This window comes from Oenanthe melanoleuca, unplaced genomic scaffold, assembly GCF_029582105.1.
Source record: "Oenanthe melanoleuca isolate GR-GAL-2019-014 unplaced genomic scaffold, OMel1.0 S284, whole genome shotgun sequence".
In the NCBI taxonomy this organism is placed as follows: domain Eukaryota; kingdom Metazoa; phylum Chordata; class Aves; order Passeriformes; family Muscicapidae; genus Oenanthe; species Oenanthe melanoleuca.
This window is the reverse complement of record NW_026612933.1, coordinates 1-24,954: the sequence shown is the minus strand read 5'-3', so window position 1 is coordinate 24,954 and position 24,954 is coordinate 1. Positions and strand designations below refer to the sequence as shown.

The following is a 24,954-nucleotide window of genomic DNA, read 5'->3' as shown; positions in this document are numbered from 1 at the left end:
TCATGTTGGCCACAGTGCAGTATTTTTGCAATGTTGTTGTTCTAAACAGACTGTGTGATTGGACTGTGTTCTGAAATTCAGAGTTCCCAATGGATTCTTGATGAGTACCCTGTAACTTCACAGTGAGGCAGCTCATGCTGCAGATACCCTTCAGCTAATAGCCACATCACCTAAATGAGAGACATACATCACAAAGCTGCTATTTTTCCTGATTTGACATGGATTTGTAGTAGTGTAATAGAGGGCATCTATCCCCACAAGCAGGATTAGTAACATAAGTGTGTAAACTTAACAATTTACAGACAGTAGGGATAACAAAATTACCTTTTCATTGTGACCCCTGTGTTAGTAATTTTTTTTCTTCTATGAGTTTCTGTCTTTAAATCTTTTCTGGTTCTGGGGCTTTTTTATTGACCAATTCAGTGACAATAATTCACGTGTAACTAATTCATGTGTTGATATGTCTGTCTGGGCACAGCATACAGGAGTAGATTGTGCAAGCAGAACATTACCAAGTGAAAAATTCAATTATTTGATAAACTCACAAGATATCTGGGATTTAATGAACTACAAACTATGTATTAGTATGTTCAATGTTACAATCCCTCAGCGCCTTATTTTCCCTTCAGGACTTTTTTGCCTTTCTGTGCTGGCTATTTTTTTCTTTTTCATTTTAAATTTTTGAGCTAGCACTGATCCCTTTTCTCAACACACCTATCACTATTCTCTGGCATGGCTGTACTCTGCAGATCTTTCCCCAGCTGCTTCTCACAGCTTAGCAGTTTTCCTCTGAAGTGTGAGCCAAGGTTACACAGCTGGGCTGCATCAGAGCTAAGCCCTGGATTCTCAGAACACCAACAGCTGAACCCTTAGAAGGAGGTGGGAAGAGGTTATGGAGTGGGTGGGTTACGTACTACTAGAAGTATTTTCTTTCCTTTGTGTGCTCTCTTAGGAATAATTTAAAATACAGGATTCTGCAAAATTAGATAAGAAACTTGAAAAATATTTAGTGGTAATTATTGATCAATCGTTACCTTGTTTAAAATATTTCTTTGTATTTCCATTAATGATTTTGCACTAGTTAAATTTGCATGGTATTGCTTTCTATTAGCAGTGAGGAAAAGCTCAATAAAAGATACATTAGAGGCCCAGTGTTCTCTTTGAGAACTTTCCAGTCAATGTTGATGTTTTGAAGTTCCTAAGGTATCCAATTGTGTTTTTAAATATTCATGGTGGAAGTTTTGCTGGTAGCTGTGATGGTTAAGCTATCAACACAGAATACTTTAAAATAAGGAGACACGCAGCTCTCTGGAATGTTGACACACCATCACACCACAAACAATCTCAGGGTTCAAATTTAACAGTAAGTAGAGTCAGCAAATAAACTCTTAATGTTTTAATTTTATTATTTTGAACCATAAATTTATCACATGAGAAAGATATATGGAATGCAGCTTCATAAAAGATTGAAATACAGTCTGATTTAGAGTAAAAACTACTACCTTAAAAAAGAAAAGCTGTAGGTGGAGGGAGTGGGAAGGAGTTGTCATGGCTGATAGCTTTAGCTAATTAAATTGTTAATGAGATCTCCTATCCTCTCACAAGTAAAGCAGATAATAAAACTCACATATCTTAGTTCCTGATCTTGCATAAGCCTGTGTGTGTCATAATCTCTTACAACCTTAAAAGCCTTTATTTAAATATACTGTCTTCCAGTCTGTCTATGAAGAGCCACGTACAGGTTGTAGAGCATGTAAATAATCTGAACTTAAAGTTTGGAAATGTTTTGAAGTCAATTCCACTGCAAGCTTGCAGGATATAAGGAAAACAAAGACGGGGGAAAAAAACCCCCAAGGTTCAGCACAGAGAATGCAAATTATTTTGTCTCTTAGCCATGAAATTCCTCAGATGCTTCCTTCATGTTGCTGTATGAGTAGTTTCACGGATCAGCTTGTGGTCTGTGCATAGGGATTCTTTAGTGTTTTCCATATGCCCTGCCCCAGTATATATTCTGTGTTCCATGCTCCTCCTGTTTTAAAACCCCTCAGCTGGAGTGGGAAAGGACTTTACAGTGTGTCTGAGGGCTCCTGCTGTGGGCTCACCGGAGAGGCTGCATGGCTGCAGCTGTGGGCTCTCCCTGCTCCAGCTCACTGTGCCTCATGACCACCTTCTGGCCAAAGCCTTCTGCTTGTGACCCCATGGGGAAGTCCTGTACCTGCCCTATCCTCTTAAGCATATCCAGTGCTCCATCCTGCACCAAACATTCAGTTTAACCATGCATCCTGTTTCCCACAGGATGTACCTACATGTCTTAACTTTCCCCATCCACAGAACAAATCAAAGAATTGCAGAGTGGTTTGAGTTGAAAGGGACCACAAAGACCATCTAATTCTACCTCACCCCTGCCATGGCAGGGACACTTTCCACTAGACCAGGTTGTTCAAAGCCCTGTCCAACCTGTCTTGAACACTTCCAGGGCTGGGGCACCCACAGCTTCTCTGGGGTAGCCTGTACTCCAATGTCTTAACCGCTCTCATAGTGAAGAGTTTCTTCTTTTTATCTAGGGTAAATCTACCCTCTGTCAGTTTAAAACTGTTACCCCTCATCACTACATTTCCTGATAAAGAGTTCCTCCCCATCTTTCCTGTAGGCCTCATTTAAATACTGGAAGGTTGCTGTAAGGTCTCCTCAGAGACTTCTTTTCTCTAGGCTGAACCCCAGCTCCTTCATTTGGGAAGTATTCCAGCCCTCTGGTCATCTTCATGGCCCTCCTCTGGATGCTCTTGAACCAGGTCTGTATCCTTCCCAGCTCCCTGGGCAGGACCTTAGAGCTGGACACATTCCTTCAAGTGGGATCTTACGACAGTGAAGTAGAGGAGAAGAATCCCCTCCCTTGACCATACTGCTTTTGTTGCAGCCCAGGATGCATTGGCTTTTTGGGGTGCAAGGGCACATTGTCAGCTCAGAATTCAGGTTTCCATCCACCAATACCCCGAATCCTCTGCAAAGCTGCTCTTAATCCACTCATATTGCCCAGTCTGTATCCAAGATTGCCCCAACTCAGATGCAGGACCTCAAAGTTTGTCTTTTTGGACTTAATGAGGTTCACATGGTCCCACCTCTAAAGCTTGTTAGGCTCCCTCTGGATGGCATCCTCTTTCTGTAGAGTATCAAGCACACCACTCACCCTGGTGTCACCTGCAAGCATGCTGAGGGTGCACTGAATCCCACTGTCTGTGTCCTCAGCCAAGATGTTCAATAACACTGGTCCTAGGACAGACCCTACTCATAACTGATCTCCATCCAGACATGGAGCCATTGGCCACAAGTGTGGTTGTGACCATCCAGATAATTGCTTGTCTACTGAGTCATACATCTCTCAAATTCATGCCTCTCCAGTTTAGAGACCAGGGTGTTGCACAGGACAGTCTCAAATGCTTTGTACAAATCCAGGTAGATTATATCAATTGCTCTTTCCTTATCCATCAACACTGTAATCCTGTTGTAGAAGACCACCAAACCTGTCAGGCACAATTTGCCCTTAGGGAAGCCATGTTGCCTGTCACTGAGCACCTCTGTGTTTTGCATATGTTTTGTCGTGGTTTCCAGGAGGATCTGTTCCACAATCTTTTTGGGCAGGGAGGTGAGGCTGATCAACTAGTAGTTTCCTACATCTCTTCTCTTTTTCTTTTTTAAAATGAGTATTGTTTTTCCCTTTTTCTAGTCACTGGGAACTACAACTTTTCTAATATAAAAGTGGTTTAGGAGCCACTTTATCCACTAACCACTTAGTGGTTTATCTTGCCAGTTCCCTCAGGACCCTCAGATGCCTACAGTCCCAGGGGCTTGAGTGCATTCAGATTCCTTAGTCTCAAGCCTGACTTTCTGCAGTGGACAGTACTTGGTTCTCCCATCCCTGCCTTTGGATTGTATGACTTGGGCAGTGTGACTAGAACCCTGACCTGTGTCCCCATGCTCCAGTGTTTTCCATTGTTTCAGAAAGATTTAATACAGATAGAAGTACTTTTAAAGGTAGTATAATTAAAAATATAAAATGAGTTGGCTGTTTTTCTTCAGAAGAATGTGTAGAATTGATCTTGTTTAATGACTGTTGTTCTTGGTTTTTTAGGCTATACTGTAGTCCATCCATTTACACCAGTGGGGAAAAATTTAGAACTGCTATTGGTGCGTGATGAGGAGGATCTGAAAAGTTGGGAGAAGCAAAATGTGCCATTGAGTATTTTGACTAGATTAAAGGAAGCCAGCAGAACAGAGATAAATCATACCAGGTAAGAAGTGCAGAACAGAAAAAATACCTGATCATCTGTTGTGTCATGGCAGTGACAGTGCTCTTAGAAGTAAAAACAAGAGTAGTGGATAGTTCTGCTATGTTCAGTGCACTGACATAAAGATTTGTTGCTGATGGACTTCTTCTGGTATTTGCTTAGGAGAGTGAAATTTTTAGTCTGAATTCACAACTATTTCGAGTTGTAACTCGTTTTGCCAAGCAGTCTTAATGGATTCTGCTAGTGGTCCAAATTTAATTAATTCAGTTGATTTTATTTGAAAATCCACTGCACTTTTTGCATGTGAAATTGTTAATTTTTTGTGCATTAACAGGTTATCATGTCTAGCCCTGTGTTTTGACCTTATTAAAAAATGTGCAGCTCTCTATGAACCTTTACCATCATTCCATGAAATAATGCATCCTGTCAGAATACTCCTTACACAACATGTGCCAGTTAATGAATATCCTGAAAAATTGCAGGTATGTATTTTTTTAAAATCATCAGTATGTTTGTTTTATTAATAAATTTTGGGATCTTCATCTGTGCATAAAGAAAGAACCCAAGTGTAAGCATTAATTTTTTTAAGCATCAGGCATTTTGATGCTCCTATGGAAAAAAACAAAGAAAAAAATACATGCACCAAATAAATAAATAATAAATAAATAATAAATAAATAATAAATAAATAATAAATAAATACATGTACCAAACTGGAGAGATAGAACTTTATAACTGTGTAGATTAAATAAACATAAATATGCCTGGTCAGTAGCTTATCTGGGACAGTTGCTTATTTTCTAGCTATGAGATTCAAATTTTTAATCTGTCTCTTATAAAGGTAGCAAAATTATCTTCTCCTCAAAGAAGCATTGTAAAATGTCCTTAGAGAACAAAGCTTTATTACTTAAATGAAGTCAAATGGCCTGTGTTCTTTGTCATCAAAATTAAAAAAAAAACCTCAGTCATTCTTAAAATTACCATGAAAGGAAGAGTCTGAGTTTAACTGCCTTTAGTCTTGCTTCTTCCTCTGTTAGGTGAAACTACCAGCAGGCAGACCTTTCTTGTTTTTCATTATACTATTTTAACAGACTTCCAAAAGCTTTCAAGAATTATCCAACTGGGATTACAGCATGTCAGTGTTAGCAGTGTCCTAATTTGTAGCTGTGACTTAACCCAGGGAAAAAATACATGGGGAGAACATTACTGTTAATTCAGTTTACAATATCTTTTGATTTATGGTGGTTTTGATATGCTTTTACAGTTGTAATTTGCTCTGCATTTTCAGGAATGTTATCACAGTGCTCTGAAAGAGCTGGAGAACAAAGTAAAGCACTATACCCCACTGATATGTGAGAAAAAGAAGCCAGTGCCATTGAAACAGTATACCCCTAAAATTGTCAAAGTGTAAGTAAAGTGCACTGGACGCAAAGGAAAGGTGCATTTAAACCTTAAGAATTTTAGCTAGCTGGAATGGATTTGGAAAGCAGGACACAAAACAGAACTGTTTTTCTGCTAGATTTTGTGCATAATTCACAAGGGACCATCTACTTGTGTGGTAGGGAGGGAAAGAAAAAATAAGGAAAGGAATTTTAAGAGCAAATATTGTCTTGTAGGAAAAACAGCACTGAAAGTCGACTCTTGCCCATGTGATGAATTGTAAATTAACAAATTTAAAGATGATTAGATGGTTATGATCTGGTCAGATACTTTAATGAATGCTCTGTCAGGCACTCAAGTCAGAAGAACAAGAGTGAGTAGTTCATATGTATATGAAATACATGATGGTAAAAGATGGATGGTAACAAACACTAATTTAGTTTTGTAGATAATAGAGCAGTGTTCTGATTCAGGAACTCTGTTTTATATTGGTGCTGATTTATTTAGCCATATTGGTTATCTGCAGGGTCACAAAGTGTCTATTTATTCTTAAGAATTGAAGAGGACATCTTGGTTCTGCCATGCACACTTATCCCCAAGTAATTGACCAGACTTTTTCTGTAAAATGGATCTGCTGAGAAGGTCTGCAGAAATTTAAGATGTATGGGGAGGTTCCATCTTTCTCCAGATGCCTTCCATTCTTCTAGTCTAGCTTTTTTAGTCTGTTCAAAGTGCAGGCTGCATATGGGGAATTGAAGTGTGGTCATTGGCATGATGATGAAGTGCAGTTAGAAGTTCTGGTGAGTGTTTTTCCAGTATGTTCATCAAGCAGGAATTAAAATACTGGGTTAGTTTTCATACAAAACCTCTCCTTATAAATAAGAAAAAGTTGTGGGTTTAAGGTGTTCTGTACTCACACATACACTCTTATTTCAGCTTAGAGTTTGGAAAAAAGCAGGCAGGCAGCAAGAAGGAGCAAGAAAGAAAGCAGTTGATCCAGAGGCATAAACGTGAACTCAAAGGAGCCATTCGTGAGATTCGGAAAGATAACCAGTATCTGGCTAGAATGCAGCTGTCAGAAACCATGGAGAGGTAATGTGGCCTTTGTTTCAGCACCACTTTGGTGGTTGTTCTAATGTGTGTTCATTTCTTCACTGTGTGTCAAGACTGACATTAATGATCAACCACACTAAACTTAAATAAAATGGGACAATTTGAGGAGAACCAAACATTTTCAATTGAGATCATTTAAAGTGATTTCAATTTTGCAGTTTCATTTTTCCAGTTTAAAAGGATGCAAAATGTTTTTATTTAAATGGTGTGTTGTTGAAATTTAAGAATTGTGGGGCTTTTTATCAATTAATAATTATTCTCTAAGTGTACTTATTTTCCCTAATATAAACTTTCTGAAATATTTTATATGTTGATTGTTTGTTTTACAGAGATTCAGCCAGAAAAAGAAAAGTGAAAGAGCTTCTTGGTAGCCTTGCTACTCAGGAAGGTGAATGGAAAGCAATGAAAAGGAATAAATGGAAGAATTAACTGGGACTCTCTACAGCAGGGAGCTTGCTGCCATATAAAACACCCCAGTCATGGCTTTTGAATAGATTTTAATTGCATTTTTTGGATGCATTCCTTTTGAGGAGACAACATCATTGGATCTGTTTGAAAAAATGAACCTGCTTATTAGGACAATCCGCAGCTTTTCATAAGGAAAATAAAAATAACACTTTTGTACATGGCATGCTGCTGTTTTATTTTAATGACAACATTTGGATGAATAATCAGAATTTTAAGTCTAAAACCTGATCACAGACACCTAACTTGAACTACGCACACACACACAAAAATTCTACATCAGAAACCTTCTGTTACTTCAGACTGGTGACATGTCACTAGTGAGGTTCCATTTCAGGGTCAGTTCTCTTCAACAGCTTCATCAACAACTTGGACATGGGACTTGAAGATACACTGAATAGTTTTGCTGAAGATACTGAACTGGGAGGAGCTGCTGACTCCCTTAGAGGCAGAGAGGCACTGCAGAGAGATTTTGGCATTCACCAGCCATGTGAAGTTCAACAAGGGCAAGTCTGGATTCTGCACCTGGGGTGGGGCAACCTTGGACGTGTGAACAGACTGGGGATTTGAGAGGCTGGAGAGCAGTGCCATGAAAACAGATCCTGGTCGATGGCAAGTTGGACATGAGCCAGCAGTGCCCTGGCAGCCAGGAGGGAAATCCCTGTCCTGGGGGCACTAGGGACAGCCAGGCAAGAGAGGAATTGTCCTCACCTCAGTGCAGGATATGAAAGCTACAAGAAAGTGCCCAGAGGAGGGTAACAAAGGTGGTGAAGGGCCTTGAGGGGAAGTTGTGTGGGGAGTGGCTGAGGCCACTTGGTCTGCTTGGCCTGGAGAAGAGGCGAACAAGGAGAGATTCCATTGCAGTTACAACTTCTTCATGAGGGGAAGGGGAGACACTGATCTCTTCTCTGTGGTGACAGTGACAAGACTCAGAAAATGGCCCGAAGTTGTGTCAGGGTTAGGATATTAGTAAAAGGTTCATCTGAAATAGGATGGTGGGGAGGTGGTCACAGCACCAAGAGTTCACCTGACAGTGTTCAAGAAACTCTTGGGCACATGGTATGACTCTTGGAGATGGTCCTGGTAGGACATTATATGATCTTTTTTTTTAACGTTGAATAGTTGCAGCTCTCATATTGTTATAATATAATTTTAACAGTATCATTTTAATTAGTCTGTAGCATCAGGACATGCTAAATTGTGAAATCAACTCTTAAGTAGAAGTCCTTTGTTGAAGCTGTAAATCCATTCATCTTTTCAGTAACTTTTGAATTGAGCACAGCTCTGAAGTTCTTAATAATCTAGGGTGATTAATTAGAATTCTTCAGTGTGTTCAAAACTATCTGATTTAAGGGAACACTGATATCCTGAACTTTAATCCACTTAATTTATAGTGTATGTCTAATCACTGATAACTGGCCAGCATAACTTTGAAAAACATCTGCTCTTTAAACAGAGTCAATAAATACTTCTAACACTTTCTTTTTATACTGTATTAGCAAAGCAATTTGCAATGGGACAAAGAGCATCACAGTTACTGATGGGTGCTAATCTGAACTAGGTTCACTTGCTTTTTATTCCTCAGTAAGGGAGGTAAAGAAAGAGGGTAGAGACACAATGGTAATGTTTCTGGGACAACAGAATGAACAGGAATATCTTGTGATGCTGATGAACAAAAAAGGAAGGATGAGGAAACCTCAGCTGATAGACTTACTCAACTGTTTTGGAATGTCAGACCGGAAGTAGTTCTGTTTGAAATCTTGTTGAATGAGAATCACTGTATGCGCTTTTAAAAATTATATTGTCAATGTTTAAATGTTTGCAATCTAATATTGCAAAGCTGGGACTAACTGTGATGCTTAACACACAGTATTTTACATTAATAGGAAAGCAAGACTACATGGTCCTGCCTCAGTTTAATACTCAATCTGGTCTGACAGTTTTGCCATTGCTCAGTACCACAGTAGCTGGGCAGTGTTGCTGTTCTGATGTGATAGGAAGGTCTGGTCATTGGGACTACAAAGGGCTTGAACATGCTACAGAACCTTTCTCATAGAGCTGTCTGAACAGCATCACATTTACCAGACACTGTCTTGTGTCTGTTCCTTTTAACCCAGGACTTGTCATAACAGGCCTTTTGACACATCAATTATCAATTGTAAATTTGTATTTAATTAGCCAAAAAAAGAAACTATTCTGTAACTAGAATGAAGTCATCACACACAAAAAAGGAAAATTACCATTTTGCCTTTAGTTTCAGGTAGCTTATCTGTCAACATCAGCTGTCCCAGAGAATAGCTATCTTGAATATGAATATTGTAAAGAATAGGGTGAGAACAAAACTGTTCAGCTAGAAACTGCATAAATTACCTTTTTTATGACAGCATGAAAAGCTTCCTTAAGAGTTTGGCCTTTTGATTGTCAGCTGGAAGCTGGTAAAGAGTTTGATATTCTCAGTTGTGCCTTGCAGAAGTTACCAGCTACCATGGTGTGTCCCTGCTCTGTGTAAGGCTTCCCCTTCAGCTCTCTGCTGAGTGCAGGCACTGAGGCTGCTCCTGAGCTCCACAGGGGCACTTTGGCTGCTGGGCTGAGGCTGGCGTCAGCCACAGGAACTGGTGGGACTTCATTCCTCTTCCTGGGCCTTCTAGGCATTTGGAAAAGTCAGACAGAACCTCTGACAGAACATTTGGCAGCTTTATCATCACTCTGAGACTGTTATGTATTCAGGGGGTCAATAGCATTCTACGAATGTGCTCATTGTGGTCTTCCAGGTGTGTCTCCAAAGCTAAACAGGTATATTTCAGTCCTAAATATATTGGCTATGCAGCATTGCTTACTTAAAAGACTGGTTTTCGTACAGGTTTGGTTTGGGGGAAGGCTGGGGTTGGGTTTTTTTCTTCTTCAGTAAATAAGGTCTGGAGTGGAAAACTAAAATCTTGCATGCAGTCTGAATACTGAGTCTAAAAAATGATGAATTTGCTGTATGGCATTAAATCCTTTAAAATGTTGACATTAGGGCTAACACTGCTTTTTAGCAATAGAGCAGGGAAGTAAAAGCCAGAGAAAATGAGGCATTACTTCAGTAAAAAAAACAAGACTGATATAAGAAAAAGGCCAGTGTTCATAAATGTAGTCTAGGAGCCAAATTTAAGTTATGTGTAAGATGTGTAAGATTTTGGACTGGAAAGGAGTGGGTAATAGTTCTAGAAACAGTATAATGTGTTTACATGCAGGATTGTATGACATGGTTGACTGCAGTAACACAACTGGGCTCAGTGATCTGCAAAAGCTTTAGGCCAGTAGACTTAACAACAGGAAGAGCTGGGTTTTTTTGGTATCTCAATGGATTTTTTTTTTTTAATGTATCTGAATTCAGATAGTGCCTGATCAATTATATACAGTAATAAGCAGCCAGAACAATACATATATAAATATATAATACATACACATATTTTTTCCAGATATTAAAGGATTATTCATACTTAGTCCAGAGCACCTTAAAAACTAAGTTTGCCTTGGAATGGGCTGCAATTGTTGTGTATCATTTAGATTTCAGACTATGTACTGGATCTACCATATTTCTCGCACCAAACCAAGTTCATAAAATTCTCAGAGATTAGCAGCTTACTATTTGAGTTAGCCAGTTAGATAACTATTTGATCTAACTGGCATGCTAATCCTGATGTTATGCTTACATAAGCTCTTCCAAGTCTAAGCAGCTGGCAATCCATGAGAGATGTCACTGAGTAGGGTCTGTGTCCAAGTGCTGGTAACTACATCCACCCCAAACTACTTTGGCTTCGAGGGAATCAGAAGTCTTTCTAATACCTGTCTTAATTTGCTTTATACACTTTGCTGGCAGATCCTCACCTATTTAAGACTGTGGTGATGGATCTGCCTTAGTTCACTTGTAACTACATCCTCCCATTTTAATTAGGCAGCTGGACACCAGACACGCCTGGATAAGGGAACAGTGCTCGGTGACGCTTACAATACCACAGCTATTCATGTTCTCCGGGCTAAAAAACCTTAGTGTTGAGGGAGAAGTTTGGGTTGGGAACAGAGTTACATCTTTTGCAACTACTTTTTTCTCTTTGTCAGATAGTCCTTATCAAAGCCGCAGCTAACTGCTGCTGTAGCAACAAGCGGAACATCGCTCTCCTCTTAGGAGTGCTTCAAGACGTGTCTTTGAGGGCGAAGGAGGGGCAGTGGTGCGAGGTGCGGGGCTCACTCCCGAGGCCGCGGCGCTGCGCTGGGTGCGGGCTCCAGCCCCCGCCGGCTCCGGGAGCCGCTCGGGCGGGTCGGCTCCGGCTCCATCCCCGCCGGAACAGGAAGGCGGCCGGGGCGCCGCGGAGGGCCGGGGAGGAGCCGCCGCCCGCAGCATCCCCGGGGAGGCTCTTGGCACAGCCCGGAGCGGCGGTAGGTGCCCGCGGCGGGGACGGACGGGCGGCGGAGCGGCGGGGCAGGGCCGGGCGCGGCTCCCCCGGCCCGTGCGGCTCCCCGGGCGCCTGGCGGGACGGACCCCGCGTCCTCCGCCTCGTCTGTGCGGGCCGTCCCCGCCCTGCCCTGCCTTGGGGAGCCGCGCTCGTCCCTGTGCCCCGGCCCAGCGCCGCCCTGCCCTGAGCCGGGGCTGTGGGGGGAGCCCGAGGAGCCTCCCGGCCTGAGCGGGTAAAGCCGGGCCCGGGAAATTTTACAGGCGAGTAAGGTGAGGTAAGAAAACCCCAGACGGATGAAATTGTGGGTGCTGGCAGATAAATCTCAGTTCGCGCGTTAGGGTAGTGCTGATCCCCTCCTGGGAGCCCCAGACATGCGGACGGAGGACGGGGACAGAAGCGATGCCACAGGCGGGGAATGCCGAGGGAAGAGCTGGGGAGAGCCGGGCAGGACAGCGGGTGTGAGGGACTCGCTGTGAGAGGAACAACTTCCCCAAAGTGAGAGCCCTCCCTGCCCCGCCGCCTCACACGAGGGAATGTCGCCCTGGAGGTGAAGTGTGCTGGTTTTGCTGTCAGGGTGCCCAGGGCCTGTAAAATGGTTTGTGGTTTCCTGCCTAGCAAAAATTTATGGAGAGGTTTAAACAACAAAACCGATGGAGCACAGAGGCAGAAACATGCAGTACCATGGGATATTGCGTAAGGGAAATTGCAACCACACAGCCAAAACTGGAGCGCAGTGAAAGGTCAGCGCAAGCATCGATGGGTTCGAGCTGCACGCCGGAGAAATGTTCTGAGGGAAAGGTGTCAATGATGTCAATAACCCTGGAATAAGGTTCAGCTTGGTCATACATTTCAGTGGATGACTAAACAAATTGTGAGGAAAAACAAGATAGAGTCTGCACCCATCCCTCAGCTGTTGGCTGAATAGACTGAGGGCCAGAGAGTATTTGCTTAAAGAAATGGTTATTTTGGCTCCATGTGCTCTTTTATCATTTGGGTAGGCAAATAATGCTGAATATTTGTAGCAGTGATGATTTGCCATTTGAAATAAAAGGATCTTGAAAATAAATCTGCTCAATCACACCAGTGTGTTTAAGAGCATTATGCCAAGAGTTCAGTAAATGGATTGTGACCCCCATTCCATGTTTATTTACTTCATGGCAATTGAGCTTTAATAATGCTTCAGTGCTAATAAACTGACTTTACAGGTAAAGAAATGTCAGAATAATATTTATTGGTAAGCATGACAAAGTGTTATAGCCTTCAATTAGTGCAGTGTCATTTTCTATGCACAAGTGCCTTGTGTATATAATATGGTACATTGGGTAAGAATTGCTCACTGTTTCCAGTGCTGACTCATCAAAGTCAATGAATGTTTTTGTATTAATTGGCTTTGGATGAAATTCTGTCTCCTTTTTTACTCTTTCAGTGCAACAAACTTTCAGGGACTTTTGCAGTAGAAGGAAGTGTAAATTTGATTCTTTTATGACTGAGATATCGCATATGTTTTATAATTCTGAAGTTTGCAGTTCTATGGTTTAAATATTACTCCTTGATTTTGATTTATGTTGAAAATAAGTTTATTTTGGGATTAAGACCAACTCCTTTATTTGTTAAAGACTGAACTATATATGGCCTGCATCCTTGTTTAGGGCCTTAAGATAGTTTTGGAGTATTATCAAGGAGAGTTAACAGTTCTGATATTTTGGACAAAATAAAAATGCTGCCTTAATCATTTGATGCCCCAGATCAGTAGCTATCAGCTGGAGAAAGAAATAAAAGATGGAGTTTAAAGATTTCCTTCTGTTGTTTCTTGTGTTGCTTTCTGGAGTTTATCCTGAAGACAGCATTCCCGCAATAGTTAGGAAGTCTGTCTGTTTCTTTCTTTTTTTTTTTAATTGTTGTTGTTTTGGTCATTTTTAATATACACTGAAGGCATAAATAAACTCTTATTTGGATGTGAATATTTGGATTAGAGTGCCCTTTCATACCTCTTTTACTGTAATGCTGAGTTGAAAACATGTAGGAAAGGCGTATTAGTGTCACTCACTCATTGGCAAACTTCAAATGCTCCTTATTTCTGTTCTATTTGAGGTGCTCCTATAATAGAGCTTGTTGTTTTATTGCCTTTGTAGCTTGTTCTGGATGGGAGACAATTTGTTGCTGAGCTAATAACCAAGACTAGAGAGTTGTTCCAGGTAACTTAATAAAGCCAGAACTTATTTTAGTGAAGTCTGCAGAAAGTAGGAATGAATCAGCAAGATACTCTTATGAAAATTCTGCAAAAAGCTTCCTGTTAAGTGGATATAAATGTAATTTTTTTTAGAAGCAGAGCACTGGGACCATGGCTCTGCAAGAGAGAGGAACCAGCAATGACAAGCAGGAGCAGAGCTATAATCGTGTTATTACAATTGTCTTCCTGGCACTCTTCATCGACTTGTTGGGATTTGCTCTCATCTTGCCACTCTTCCCTTCCATCCTTGATTATTACAGCCAGACTGGGGTAAGTAACAAGAAAGTCAGCCCACAGAAAGTGTTAGGATCTTGAGGGAGGAATGGAAGGAAAATCACCTGCCTTGGGGCAAACCAAACAGCTGTAGGAAGATTAATAATTACCCAGCACATATAAATGATTCATGGACTGAATTTATTTGTCAGCTTACATAAAGCTCTTCACCCTTGTTTTTTCATTAAAATAAGATATTTGTTTTGATAAAAATTCAAGTATTTCTTAGGGAGTAGTCCTTGTAGTTACCAGTGCTTTTGTGTCTTACACTGATGTCACTGGTGAGGCAGTTCATAATGGATCTTCATGCTGGGGTTTATTGAAGAACCAAAGAGATGAGAGCTTTTACCCACCTATTTCACAAGGTCACTTGCTCCCTCCCCCAGTGTGGAATTCCATCTCAACTTCCATTCCTAGCAGGGAGCTGACTGCTGCTCCAGGAACAGAGCAGGAGGTCCTGTTGGATTCTGGCTGTGCAGGTGCTCATTGTTATCCTCCTCAGATGTTAATGGCATTACTGGTCAAGATGAACATGTTGTGGGAGAATTGTTTTTGCAGCCCACACCTCTGTCTCTCAGCCCCTCTCTAACCCCACTCCAGCTGCAGCTGTAGGCTTTGTCCTTCTTGCAACCATATCTTTAACCCAAACCATGTGCTCTGATCTCCATGGTCTTCCCCCACTTCCAGTGTATTTCCAATAGCCAAGATCTCCACCTTCTTTTCCAGACCTTCTTCTTTTCAAGTCCACCTCTTCTTTTTGGGAATAATTTTTTTTTTTTTGCACCACCTTTTCCTTCTGCATCTGCAAACTTCTGGTTCTCCCAGGCTAAACAGTCTATGTGCAGCAGGACAGAGTGTGTCTCACGTTGCCTTTTTAATTGAAAGATTCAGGGCACGCCTGTTTAATTTAGGATTTAGCAAGTAATGGGCCTGAAGGCTTAAAAAAGTTCAAATTCAGACATTCCCCCACCCAAACATACACTATCTGCTGTCTCTTAACATTCACAATTTAAACTATTTTTGGCCTGTGATCAGTGAGGAAATTTTTCCTCGTGGGGAGGAGGAGGGAAGGAATTATCTAACATCTAACATTGTCTCTAGTTCACTAAGCTCTGGTGCTGTTTTTGAAAATAAAACTGTCTTTCTGCTTTCATTTCCCTGTTATCTGTTTTTTCAGGATGGATTCTATTTGTCATTGCAACGTGGGGTAGACTGGTTTGCAGAGATGGCTGGGATACCTCCAGAGCGGAAATACAACAGTGTCTTGTTTGGAGGTAGGGAAACTGAGCAAACAAGGTAACAGCCAAAAAACAATGTTCTTTTGAAGTTATTTGCAATGCTGATGTGAAGAATGACAAGAAATGCAAAAAGCATGCTTGCCTATTTTTAGTTGTAGATTTAAGTAACGCAGAAAATGTCTCTTTGAGTAGACTGTAAATGATTTTGTTTTTACTACACTGATAGCAATGAAGAAGTGTTGGACAGCCCCATCTCTGTCATTTAGAGATACCTAGACAGGCAGGAGGAATGGAGTAATAGAAACCTTGTGAAATTCAGTAAGGACAAATTTTAAGTCTTACCTGTGGGAAAGGGTAGTCCTTGCAGTGGTACAGACTGGACACTTACTGGTGGCCCTGGGGGTCCTGGTGAGCAGCAAGCTGAGCATGAGCCAGCTGTGGCAGCAAAGGTGCCAACAGCTCCTGGGACATGTGGACAGAATCAGTGGATTAAGGGAAGTGATCATCTTCCTCTACTCAGCAATAGACCATATCTGAATTGTTACATTCAGTTTTGGGCCCCAGTACAAGGAAGGGTGTCCATACACTGTGGTGAGTTCAGTGAAGGGCTCTGAAGATGGAGAGTCTGGGGCCCTTGGCTGGGCTGCAGCGAATGGTAGCTTTGCAACATCTGTGGGGAGAGTATGGAGAGCTAGGATCTTTACTAAGGTGTGTAGGAGAAGGAGAGGCAACAGGTGTAAGTAGAAGCAGGGGAGGTTCAGAAATAGGGAGGAACATATGTAGGAACATTTTTCCAATGAGGATGGTCAGTGGAGCACGCTGCCCAGAGCAGTGTCCATCCTCAGAGATTGTCAAACCCTGTTCTGACCTCACAGCTGACTCTGTGAGCAGGTGGTTGGAGTAAGTGACCTCCAGAGCTCCTTTTTAACCTGAATTATCCTGTGATCTTACTCAATTTGTTCTACAGATTGCTACAGAAATGCAGTCCTGCTGTTCCTTGTTGTCAGACTGCCAGCTGAGGGTCAGGAGCCTGCTGTGCTGGGCCCTGGCAGTCACAGAAATCATTCTCCCTTCACAATTGATCTGCACATGATCAGAGATCAATCAGTAGGGAGCACTGGAAATAGAAACTTGTGAGTTCCAGCCTTGCTTGCCGCTTGGGCAGGTATAGTGCAGCACTGCTTCTGAACCTCATTAGTCTTGTTAAAAGCAGCAGAGCTGCTGACTTGCAGGACCCATAAGCATTTATTGTCACTGGGACCCTGGTGTGGATGAGCTCCAGCAGGAGCAGTGAGGAAAATAGATCATGTTACACATCAGAGACTCTTCTGGCTTCTTCTGGCCATCTAGACAGTTGTGACAAAATTGATTGCAGAGTATGAAGATATAAAGGTGTCTGGGTTAATTTTAGTTAGACCCTCTCTACCCTCTCCTTTTAGTGAGCTGAGGCTTCCCTCAAGATAAGGAAAAGGCTTTTAAAATAAACTAAATGAAACACAAAACTTAATTAGAATGTGTGTGAATGTTCTGTTACTATTTAAAGTAGCTTAATTGGGTATAACAAGCATTAAGAAGTTTATAAGCCATTTTCTTCTTTCCCACCATATCCTTGCAGGCATGATTTTTTTTCTCTGCTCATTTTTTAGTCAGATTACTGGCTTTTAATGCTAGGAAACAGTTTTCTTTAATCCCTCAGAAGCTGCTTTTCTGCTTTTCTTTAAGGCTTGACCAGAAGCTTCCTACTTTCAACTTCTCACCATCTCAGATTGTTTAGTCAAGGGGCGGCAACTCACAGTCAAGTCCAACTTGTTACTTTTCCTTTTACCTGCCGTGTCCTGTACTCTTGGGAGTGCTGTGTAGAAAGTTTCATTATAGTTGTGATATTAAGCAGAGGCTGCTGCAACCTGTATTCTTTGACTGCCCTCATCTGCCACAAGGAGCATAGGATTGGGAGGGTGCTTGCAAGATCATCTTGTTGTTTCTCCCAGTGCCAGCCATATTTTTCATTTTAGATTAGACTGCAAGCTCTTCAAGTCAGAAACTTCTCCGCCCATGTCAGGGCCCTGAGGGCACCAATAATTAGTTGCTGTGACTAGTTGCAGTCATCACCCACACATTTTCTGCCCAGTGATTCAGGAGCTCTGTTTCAGACTTTGTCTCCAGGGCTGTCTCTGTCCCCATCTCTTGGATGGGCCTCAGACCTACATTGGAGGTTATGCTGTCACCCAACCTACATCATAGTGTTGTTTCCACTCCTTTCTCTGCCCCTGGCTCCTGCTGGTCCAGACTGGACTCCCTGAAGGGGTGTGTTTAGTCACCCTTGCCTTGTGTGGGCCTGTCAGTGGGCTATGTTGGCAGCACCTGCTCTGCCCAACCCATCAGATCATGGAACACCCAGGCTGGTGAGGGCACTGCTAGTGCTGTGGTCACCCTCATCTCCTGGCTCCTTCCCCATGTGGAACAGCCCTGTGTTTGCTGCATGCTGGCTTGGAAGTATTTGGCATGAAAGGGTGTTTTTACAGTGCTAGAAACACAGTGAAGGGAACTGTGTGCCATAAACTGCCAGTGTAAAGTTCTGTAAGATTTTCTACTCGGTTTTTTTGAGCTTTGAGTTACCACAAGTAGCTCTTCTCAACAAGGTGTTCAGTATCAATATTCTGCCTCCCTCCAAGCTGATGGGAGCAGAACTTCTGGTCTCTCTCTCCTCTGCCTTTTAAAGCTTTGATAGCTGAACGATCTGAAACATATAACCCAGTTTTTCCTTTAGGGAAAAGCTGTGACAGCAAAGCATCTTTTGCCTGCTTGTTGAGAGTGTAGTGCAAATTAATAAGTCTGTGAAGCTAGAAATGGCAAGAGAAAAGAGGAATTAAAGATCAGAGAAGCTGGAGGCAGATTTCAAAAGACTCTTGGAGTCTGCTGGAATCACTCCTACCTGTTAGGGTGCCTCACTAACAGCAGTGCTTAAGTCTTTCTTTCCATGATAAAAAGGAAAGAAAAACTAATTAAATGTGACAGAATCAGGTTCAAACAATAAAAAAGGTCTTAAAAGAACTGTGACTGTTAAATACTGTGTTATCTCTACTTTAAGAGCAGAAAATGTATATAGTTAGCAGGGAAACATTGGAGAATCATCATTCCATAATAACCACTGAGTTTCAAACCCTTTCTCACCAGTGAAGTAACCAGAAAGTCATCCAGTTTATGCCTGTTACTCTGGTCTGGCTGTATTTGCTGCCTCAGTTAAGTAACAATGCAAGGTTGGTGTTCTGAGAGTGGAGTGATTTCAGAGACAAAGCTATTCTTCATTTTACATTGAATTTCAAGTTTTTATCATACTTAGTGTGATAGATCTCGAACAGCTTGGCTGTCTTTGTATTTAAGATGAAGGCAGCTAGCCTAATGATCCCCATCCTTTTATCTTTTCTTTTCTAGGTTTGATTGGCTCCATCTTTTCCCTCCTGCAGTTTTTCTCCTCGCCCCTCACTGGTGCTGTGTCAGACCACTGGGGCAGAAGGCCTGTCATCCTGGTGACAGCGGTATGTGTCACATGCTGGTCTTAGTCATAGCATCTCAATATTCAGTGGAAGGCACCATGGTCTTGTGCTTAGCACAGAAACTGAATTGTGTGTGAATTGTGACAGTCACAGTTCAGCTCTAGAATTGAATTTTCTAGATCTGTTCATTGTTGATTCTTTCTTGCCAAGTCACTTGGCCACACTTCCAAGTGTGAGTGCTCAAACTGAACTTCCTAGACCCAGAACTGATATAGAAAACACCAAAATACTTACCTGTTTCTGTCATTTTCCAAAATCCCTTTCCCCTGCGTATGGGAGAAGGACTCCAGATGCTCTGTTGACAAATGTTAGATTTAATTCCTATGTATTTTAGTTCATCAAGTGATCAATGAGGGCTGATCACTTCATGACCCATTCCACAGAGCCTGGGAATTGCTGGTTAGGAATACATAGCACTACAAGATGCATTTCTTATGAACATGAACATTCTCCTTATTTTGAGCTCAGATTTCTCTTGAATTTGAAAGCAAATGGAGTGGGATGTACAAAAATATTTTGTACCCAGGACTGGTTTAACTTCCACAGAATTTTGCTCTTCTAATTTTGTTGGAAATATCACAATTACATGTAGTTTGTATGGACTTGTTTTTACTTGTTTCATATTGCTGTTCAAGACATAGTGCAGTGTCAGTTTATTCAGCCGTGTCTGTTACATGGAGTTTGGAGCAGCCATTGAAAACAAACAAAAAATGTAAATGTTTAGTTGGGAAATGAACAGAAATTACACCAACTTTGCATTGCTTTATAAAGAACCCTTTCTTGCTTCTGCAGATGGGTTTGATAGCATCATACTCACTCTGGGCTGCCTCTCGGACTTTTGGCGTTTTTCTTCTCTCCAGGATCATAGGTGGAATAAGCAAAGGGAATGTCAGCCTCTCCACAGCTATCATTGCTGACTTGCACTCTCCCAAGGCACGGAGCAAGGGCATGGTGAGTTACACTTGTGGGGCATGTTTAGTTTTAATAAGCAACTTTTAATTGATTTTGGATGCTCAGTGTGTTTTCCTCAGGTGTGTATTCACTGATCAAGTGAAAACATGACTTTACATTCTGCCTTGCTTCTGGAAAGGTGCCAGATCATATTCCTGGGAGCTTTTGGGCTTTTGCCAACGACCTTCAGTTAAAAGTGAAACACAGATGCTCTAGAGATGGAAAACTATCTTGTTTCAGTGTTAGAAATGTTACTCCTGCTGGTAGCTTTAATTCTGATTATAATAGCTTAGAAATCAAAAGGTCTTATGGCCCAGTTTTGGCAGCTGGAAGCCGTTACAGGGCAAGCCCTTTTCCTCACCTTCCCCAGCTGTGGAAGCAGCACAGTGTGCTCCAGCCTTCCTTGCACACTGCACTGGCTTCAGGATCTGAGCTCAGTGGGTAAAGGATGTGACATTTGGCTGACTGAGAAGTATGAACAGCTGCCCTACCCACTTCCAGAAGGCAGTGGCCCAGATGGAAACACCCTGCAGGCTGAACTTGGCCTGTGAATTACCAGTTATATCTTTTTTCCTATAAAAACCTTAGAGGCCCAGACTTCTCTTAACAGATTGTTATAAGCTGCTACAGAGGATTCTGCTTCTTGGGAGGGGAAGGCTTTAGATTTCACTGTGATAGCTAATGAATCTTCCAAGGAAATTATTAGAATCCTGGTGAGCCAAAATGCATTTTTATTTGTGGAGAGAGGTAGCATTACAGCACTAGTAAATAAAGTGGGTCAGGGCCTATTTTTAGGGCCTTGAGAGTAAATCTCTTGTGCAGCATGGCTCACATCCACATGGCTTGTGTTCTTTTCTATTCCAAAGCAAAGTAGGCATGTTCATTCTGCTTTCTGGGAGGCAAACAGCATCTGACTGAAGCTATTCCCAAACAGTGATGGGCCACTGCCTGTTCCTGCCACTTCCCTGATTGCACAGAAAACAGAATTGGATATTTGGAAACAGCAGGCTTTTCACACTTCATGCTCTTTGCTGTTCACTCCCTGCATGCTCAGGGTGATTTGGTTCTGTACCTGGTTAATCCAGATAGTTTCAGAACCTGAAAACACTGCTGTCTAAAATTCTCTGTGTTCACTTTATCCCTGCAGGCCATGATTGGTGTTGCTTTCTCCCTGGGCTTCACCCTGGGCCCCATGATGGGTGCTTACCTTGCCATGCAGACAGAGAAGGGAGAAGTCTTCTACCTTCGTTCAGCACTGTCAGCACTCGTGTTTTCTGTGGCTGATTTGATTTTCATCTTCCTCCTTCTTCCAGAGACGCTTCCCAAGGAAAAACGGGTAAATGGAGCATCAGTCTCAAGATCTGTTTTTTCTGTAAAAATAGGATTTTAGAATTGTTGAAATACCGGAAACAGTGAAGAACAGCCTTAGCCAGTGTCTCAGAAATTTAGCTCATTCCTGGGATTAGGATTGTGTCTGGTGCCAAAGCAGTTGTATGAGCATTGAATCATAGAATATTTTGGGTTGTAAGGGACCTTAAAGGGACCTCACCTATTTCCAACTCCCCTGCCATAGGCAGGGACACCTTCCACTAGATCAGATTGATCAAAACCTCATCCAGCTTGACCTTGAACACTTCCAGGGATGGTCCCATCTCCTAGCCCAGTGTAATATAAGATCTTTATAGTTAACATGACTGCTTCATTGCTGGTTTTGGTGTGTTAGGTTTAAATTTCTCAAAACCTAATGTGAACATTGGAGGGAAACTGTGGAATTTAAACTATGACCACAAGGATTCCCTGGAGAAGAATTTCAGCAAATCATAAAAGTGAATGCATCAGAGACTGGATTTTCTTTCATTTAGCCACTGTATGTTAGAAGTTTTCTTACTATTTTCTTGTATTTGCTTGAGTATTTTCAACACTAAACTAGCAAATTTTTTTTTCTGAGCCATTCTTTCTTCTACAGATAGAAAATACCTACATGTGCTAAAATTCAGCGACTGATTGGATTTGTGGGGCTGAACATTTATTAACATTAGAATTTAATGTTGTGTGATTGGACTTTGTCCAAGGTATGTCTGATTAAAAGTCTCTTAGAACAGTCTCCTTTGTGGAGGGAGAGAGGTGGAATTCAGCCCTGGGTATCTGCACTTGATTTGAGGCTTTCACTGGATTGGGTCTTTGCTGTGATCCCTGGTTTCTAGGCAGCACTCAGTTTTTGGAGCATGCTTGGTCTCTGGATAGCCCAAGCCATTTGACACAGAGAGCTGTTTAGGAAACTTTTATCTGCAATGATCCTACCAGGGCAAAACCTTCCCTGGTTGTTTCCTAGCAGGTTGTGTCCCATGTGAAATCTGTTGCTTACACTATGTTCCCAAGCACTACAGCTATATTATTTGCTTTTAACAACTCTTCCATGTGTCATCTGTTCCTCTTTCCTATTTGGCTGTTTCTAAACCTTCCAGATAAAATCCTGTTCTTAGTTAGAGCTGCACACTCTGGGAAAGTGGCAACATGGTGACATAGGGAAGTGCTGCAGAGCAAATCTGTATTCTATAAACAATTCCTCATCTGCTGTAGAGTGATTAAATGGCTTCAGTGCCTTTTAGCATCATGTGATGACTGAATAGATCCCTCCCCCTTTTATTATCCTCTTGAAAGTTCTGGTCAGCTGGTCTGTATTAGCCAACACCACTGAATTTTGGTAAGGAAAGGAGCTTTCTGTCACTGCTTTTGGGGCTCTGCCCCTGCACAGCAGTGGGTGCTGCAGTGAGGTGCTGCTCAGGGCCAGGTCACAGTCACACAAAGCACACAGAGTGTTTGGATGCTCATGAGAGGGTGGTCTGGGGCTCCTTGTGGTTGGTGTCAGTGCTCATGTGCTGTCAGCCTCCATCTGGGCATGTAATCCATGTGTTCCAGCATATTTGTAATTTCAGTTATTAGGCTGCTCTGCTCTCTTCTTTGGTAATCCCTCCCACTTTCTGAGTGGGAGTGAGCAGTTTTCTTGGCCTGTGGATGACAGAGGAAAGGAAGGTATACTGGCTGCCTTTCTGGAACTTGGCTGGGCTGAGCTGGAGCAGGTGCTCCCACAAGTATAGGAGTGGAAAATGTTGGAAGGACAGAGCTGTAAAAAGAGGGGAAATCATCATGATAAATGGCAGGAGGATGTGCCAGTGGGATCAGACATCTGTTTCCTTGAAGTTTGCTATGTTCTCATTATACCCTTGTTTCTCTATCAGTCTGCTTTTCACAGGAGAGTCATAATTAACTTATAGAAAGGGAAAATGGAGGGGGACGGGAAACAAAGATGTGTTTTCATCCAAAGAGAACAGAACATTTACTCTCTTCCTTCCTCTTTTTGTCAGCTGTTCCACGAGTTGGTCAGGTGAAGAGAGTCAGACACTGGCCTTATGGTAGCCAGAACAGCTCCTGCTGTGACCTGACTGGGAGAAGGGAAGAGTAGGAAGGTCTCATGTGGAATCTGTCCCCTTTAAAAGCTTTTGAGTTAGTTTTCAGCTAAGCTAGCCATGAGGCTGCCTCGTTGGAGGGAGATTCTTACAACTCTTTTTTTCTGGACTGTGTTTTGGGGCTGTGCAGTATCAGTAGCAGACTTGTGGAAAGACAAAGCTGTGCTCTGTGCATGCTAAACACGTCTGGTTTGAAAGGTGAGGCTGCAGCTTGGCAGGCCCAGGCTGCATTCCTGATGTGGACTGACTCTGCCTTCCAGACCTGTTACTGAGTCTCTCTGCATTAAACAGAATGAGCCAAGGCACTCTGAAAAATGCCTGCATTCAAGGTGACTTTTGGGATGATCATGAAATAGAATTGAGCAATTATGGAATAATGAATCATAAGCATAGAAATTAAATACAATTTAGATGTTACAGAGTTTGAACCTTTGAAGAAACTAAACTACTAAACTTCATGCTGCTGCTGGCATTGACTGAAATTTGGCAGTGTATACTTTCTGAGGGATGGTGAAACCTTTAGCCAGTTTTAGGACAATGTTTTCATTCTGGATCAGTAGATGAAATAATTTCTAGACCACTGTTTTTATGGCAAAGATAGAAAAAAATGAAAAAAAAAATTATGTGCACACACACAAACACACCTACATTAAAAAATCTAATAGTTATGTATATTTCATAAAACACTTTAGATTTTAAACTAAAATCAGCCTTGTGCAAAGCTGCTTGGCATCCTGACATGGATAATAATTTAAAACAGGTACAAGCTACAGGGTATTTTTGTTACTGGCAAAGATGCTTGCAGGGAGTTGCTTGTGCCCAGATTCTCTGTGCTGTAGTGCAAACCCCACCATACCAACACGTGCAGGAACTGGGGATTGCCACAGGCCAGCTTCAGGAAATCCTCTTAGACTTCTCAACAGAGTGAGCAAACTTCTTGGGCGTGTCTATTTACCATCTGCAATCAATGCAGTGGGAGGGAGAATAAATATCCCAGTATGTGCTGTGTGAATCAGCAGCTTCATGGCTTCAGACCAGCCCAGTCTATTGAACTGGTTGCTGTTGTGAGACTAATGGGCTCCAGCTCTGCTGTCGGGTGCTCAGAAGCTCTGACTATCAGAACAAGGCAGGGGTCAGGTTAGTACCATATTGGAGGTTGATTTGTTTACAGCTTCATTAAATCCAGCCCTAATGAGTCCCCAGGTCATGCACTGAGATTAAATTCCACTGATAATCTCTGCTCTCAAAGGGACAAGAGCTCCCTCCCTCCCTATCTGGGAAGAGAAGAAAGCTCATCAAATAAAGCCTGTGCAGTGCATTGAAGGCAGGAAATATTATGTGTGATTATTCAGGATACTTGAGTGTCTTATCTCTCCCTGTGACTGTTGTGTAAAATGACAGGCTAAATTCTACTCTAAAAAAATTGTTTCCCTAATAATGTAGGGAATTTGATTTCTAATTATTTAGACATTATTTCTTATTTATGGTTTCTTTAATTTTCTGTATTTTAGAATTAAAAAGAAACCAAATAAAAATGTAAATTATCTATAGATGGTAGAATA

At 41.9% G+C, this 24,954-nt stretch overlaps 2 protein-coding genes across 4 annotated transcripts; both read left to right on the top strand.

The window, feature by feature from the left end:
* Positions 1 to 3,692: 3,692 nt before the first annotated feature.
* LOC130266851 (nucleolar protein 14-like) lies at positions 3,693 to 7,407 on the top strand. The gene is made up of 5 exons (XM_056516125.1): positions 3,693 to 4,289; positions 4,621 to 4,768; positions 5,574 to 5,692; positions 6,602 to 6,757; positions 7,108 to 7,407. Exons 1-5 carry the CDS (start codon positions 4,105 to 4,107, stop codon positions 7,205 to 7,207), a joined length of 708 nt encoding a protein of 235 aa, XP_056372100.1. The 5' UTR covers positions 3,693 to 4,104; the 3' UTR covers positions 7,208 to 7,407.
* Positions 7,408 to 11,455: 4,048 nt separating this feature from the next.
* Positions 11,456 to 21,330, top strand: LOC130266850 (major facilitator superfamily domain-containing protein 10-like). 3 transcript variants are annotated; one of them, XM_056516122.1, is made up of 6 exons: positions 11,456 to 11,662; positions 14,003 to 14,179; positions 15,360 to 15,456; positions 18,853 to 18,956; positions 19,767 to 19,925; positions 21,073 to 21,330. In XM_056516122.1, exons 2-6 carry the CDS (start codon positions 14,021 to 14,023, stop codon positions 21,313 to 21,315), a joined length of 762 nt encoding a protein of 253 aa, XP_056372097.1. In that variant the 5' UTR covers positions 11,456 to 11,662; positions 14,003 to 14,020; the 3' UTR covers positions 21,316 to 21,330. The 3 variants fall into 3 exon arrangements, with proteins under 3 accessions (XP_056372097.1, XP_056372099.1, XP_056372098.1); XM_056516124.1 differs by lacking the exon at positions 11,456 to 11,662 and adding an exon at positions 11,669 to 11,948; XM_056516123.1 differs by lacking the exon at positions 11,456 to 11,662 and adding an exon at positions 11,669 to 11,953.
* The last annotated feature ends 3,624 nt before the right edge of the window (positions 21,331 to 24,954 follow it).

Coding starts and splice junctions, on each gene's coding strand:
- LOC130266850 (XM_056516122.1), top strand. CDS start 14,021: ATGGCTCTGCAAGAGAGAGGAACCAGCAATGACAAGCAGGAGCAGAGC. Junction 15,457..18,852: donor CAACAGTGTCTTGTTTGGAG/GTAGGGAAACTG, acceptor TTTCTTTTCTAG/GTTTGATTGGCTCCATCTTT. Junction 18,957..19,766: donor CTGTCATCCTGGTGACAGCG/GTATGTGTCACA, acceptor TTGCTTCTGCAG/ATGGGTTTGATAGCATCATA.
- LOC130266851 (XM_056516125.1), top strand. CDS start 4,105: ATGACTGTTGTTCTTGGTTTTTTAGGCTATACTGTAGTCCATCCATTT. Junction 4,769..5,573: donor AATATCCTGAAAAATTGCAG/GTATGTATTTTT, acceptor CTGCATTTTCAG/GAATGTTATCACAGTGCTCT. Junction 6,758..7,107: donor CTGTCAGAAACCATGGAGAG/GTAATGTGGCCT, acceptor TTTGTTTTACAG/AGATTCAGCCAGAAAAAGAA.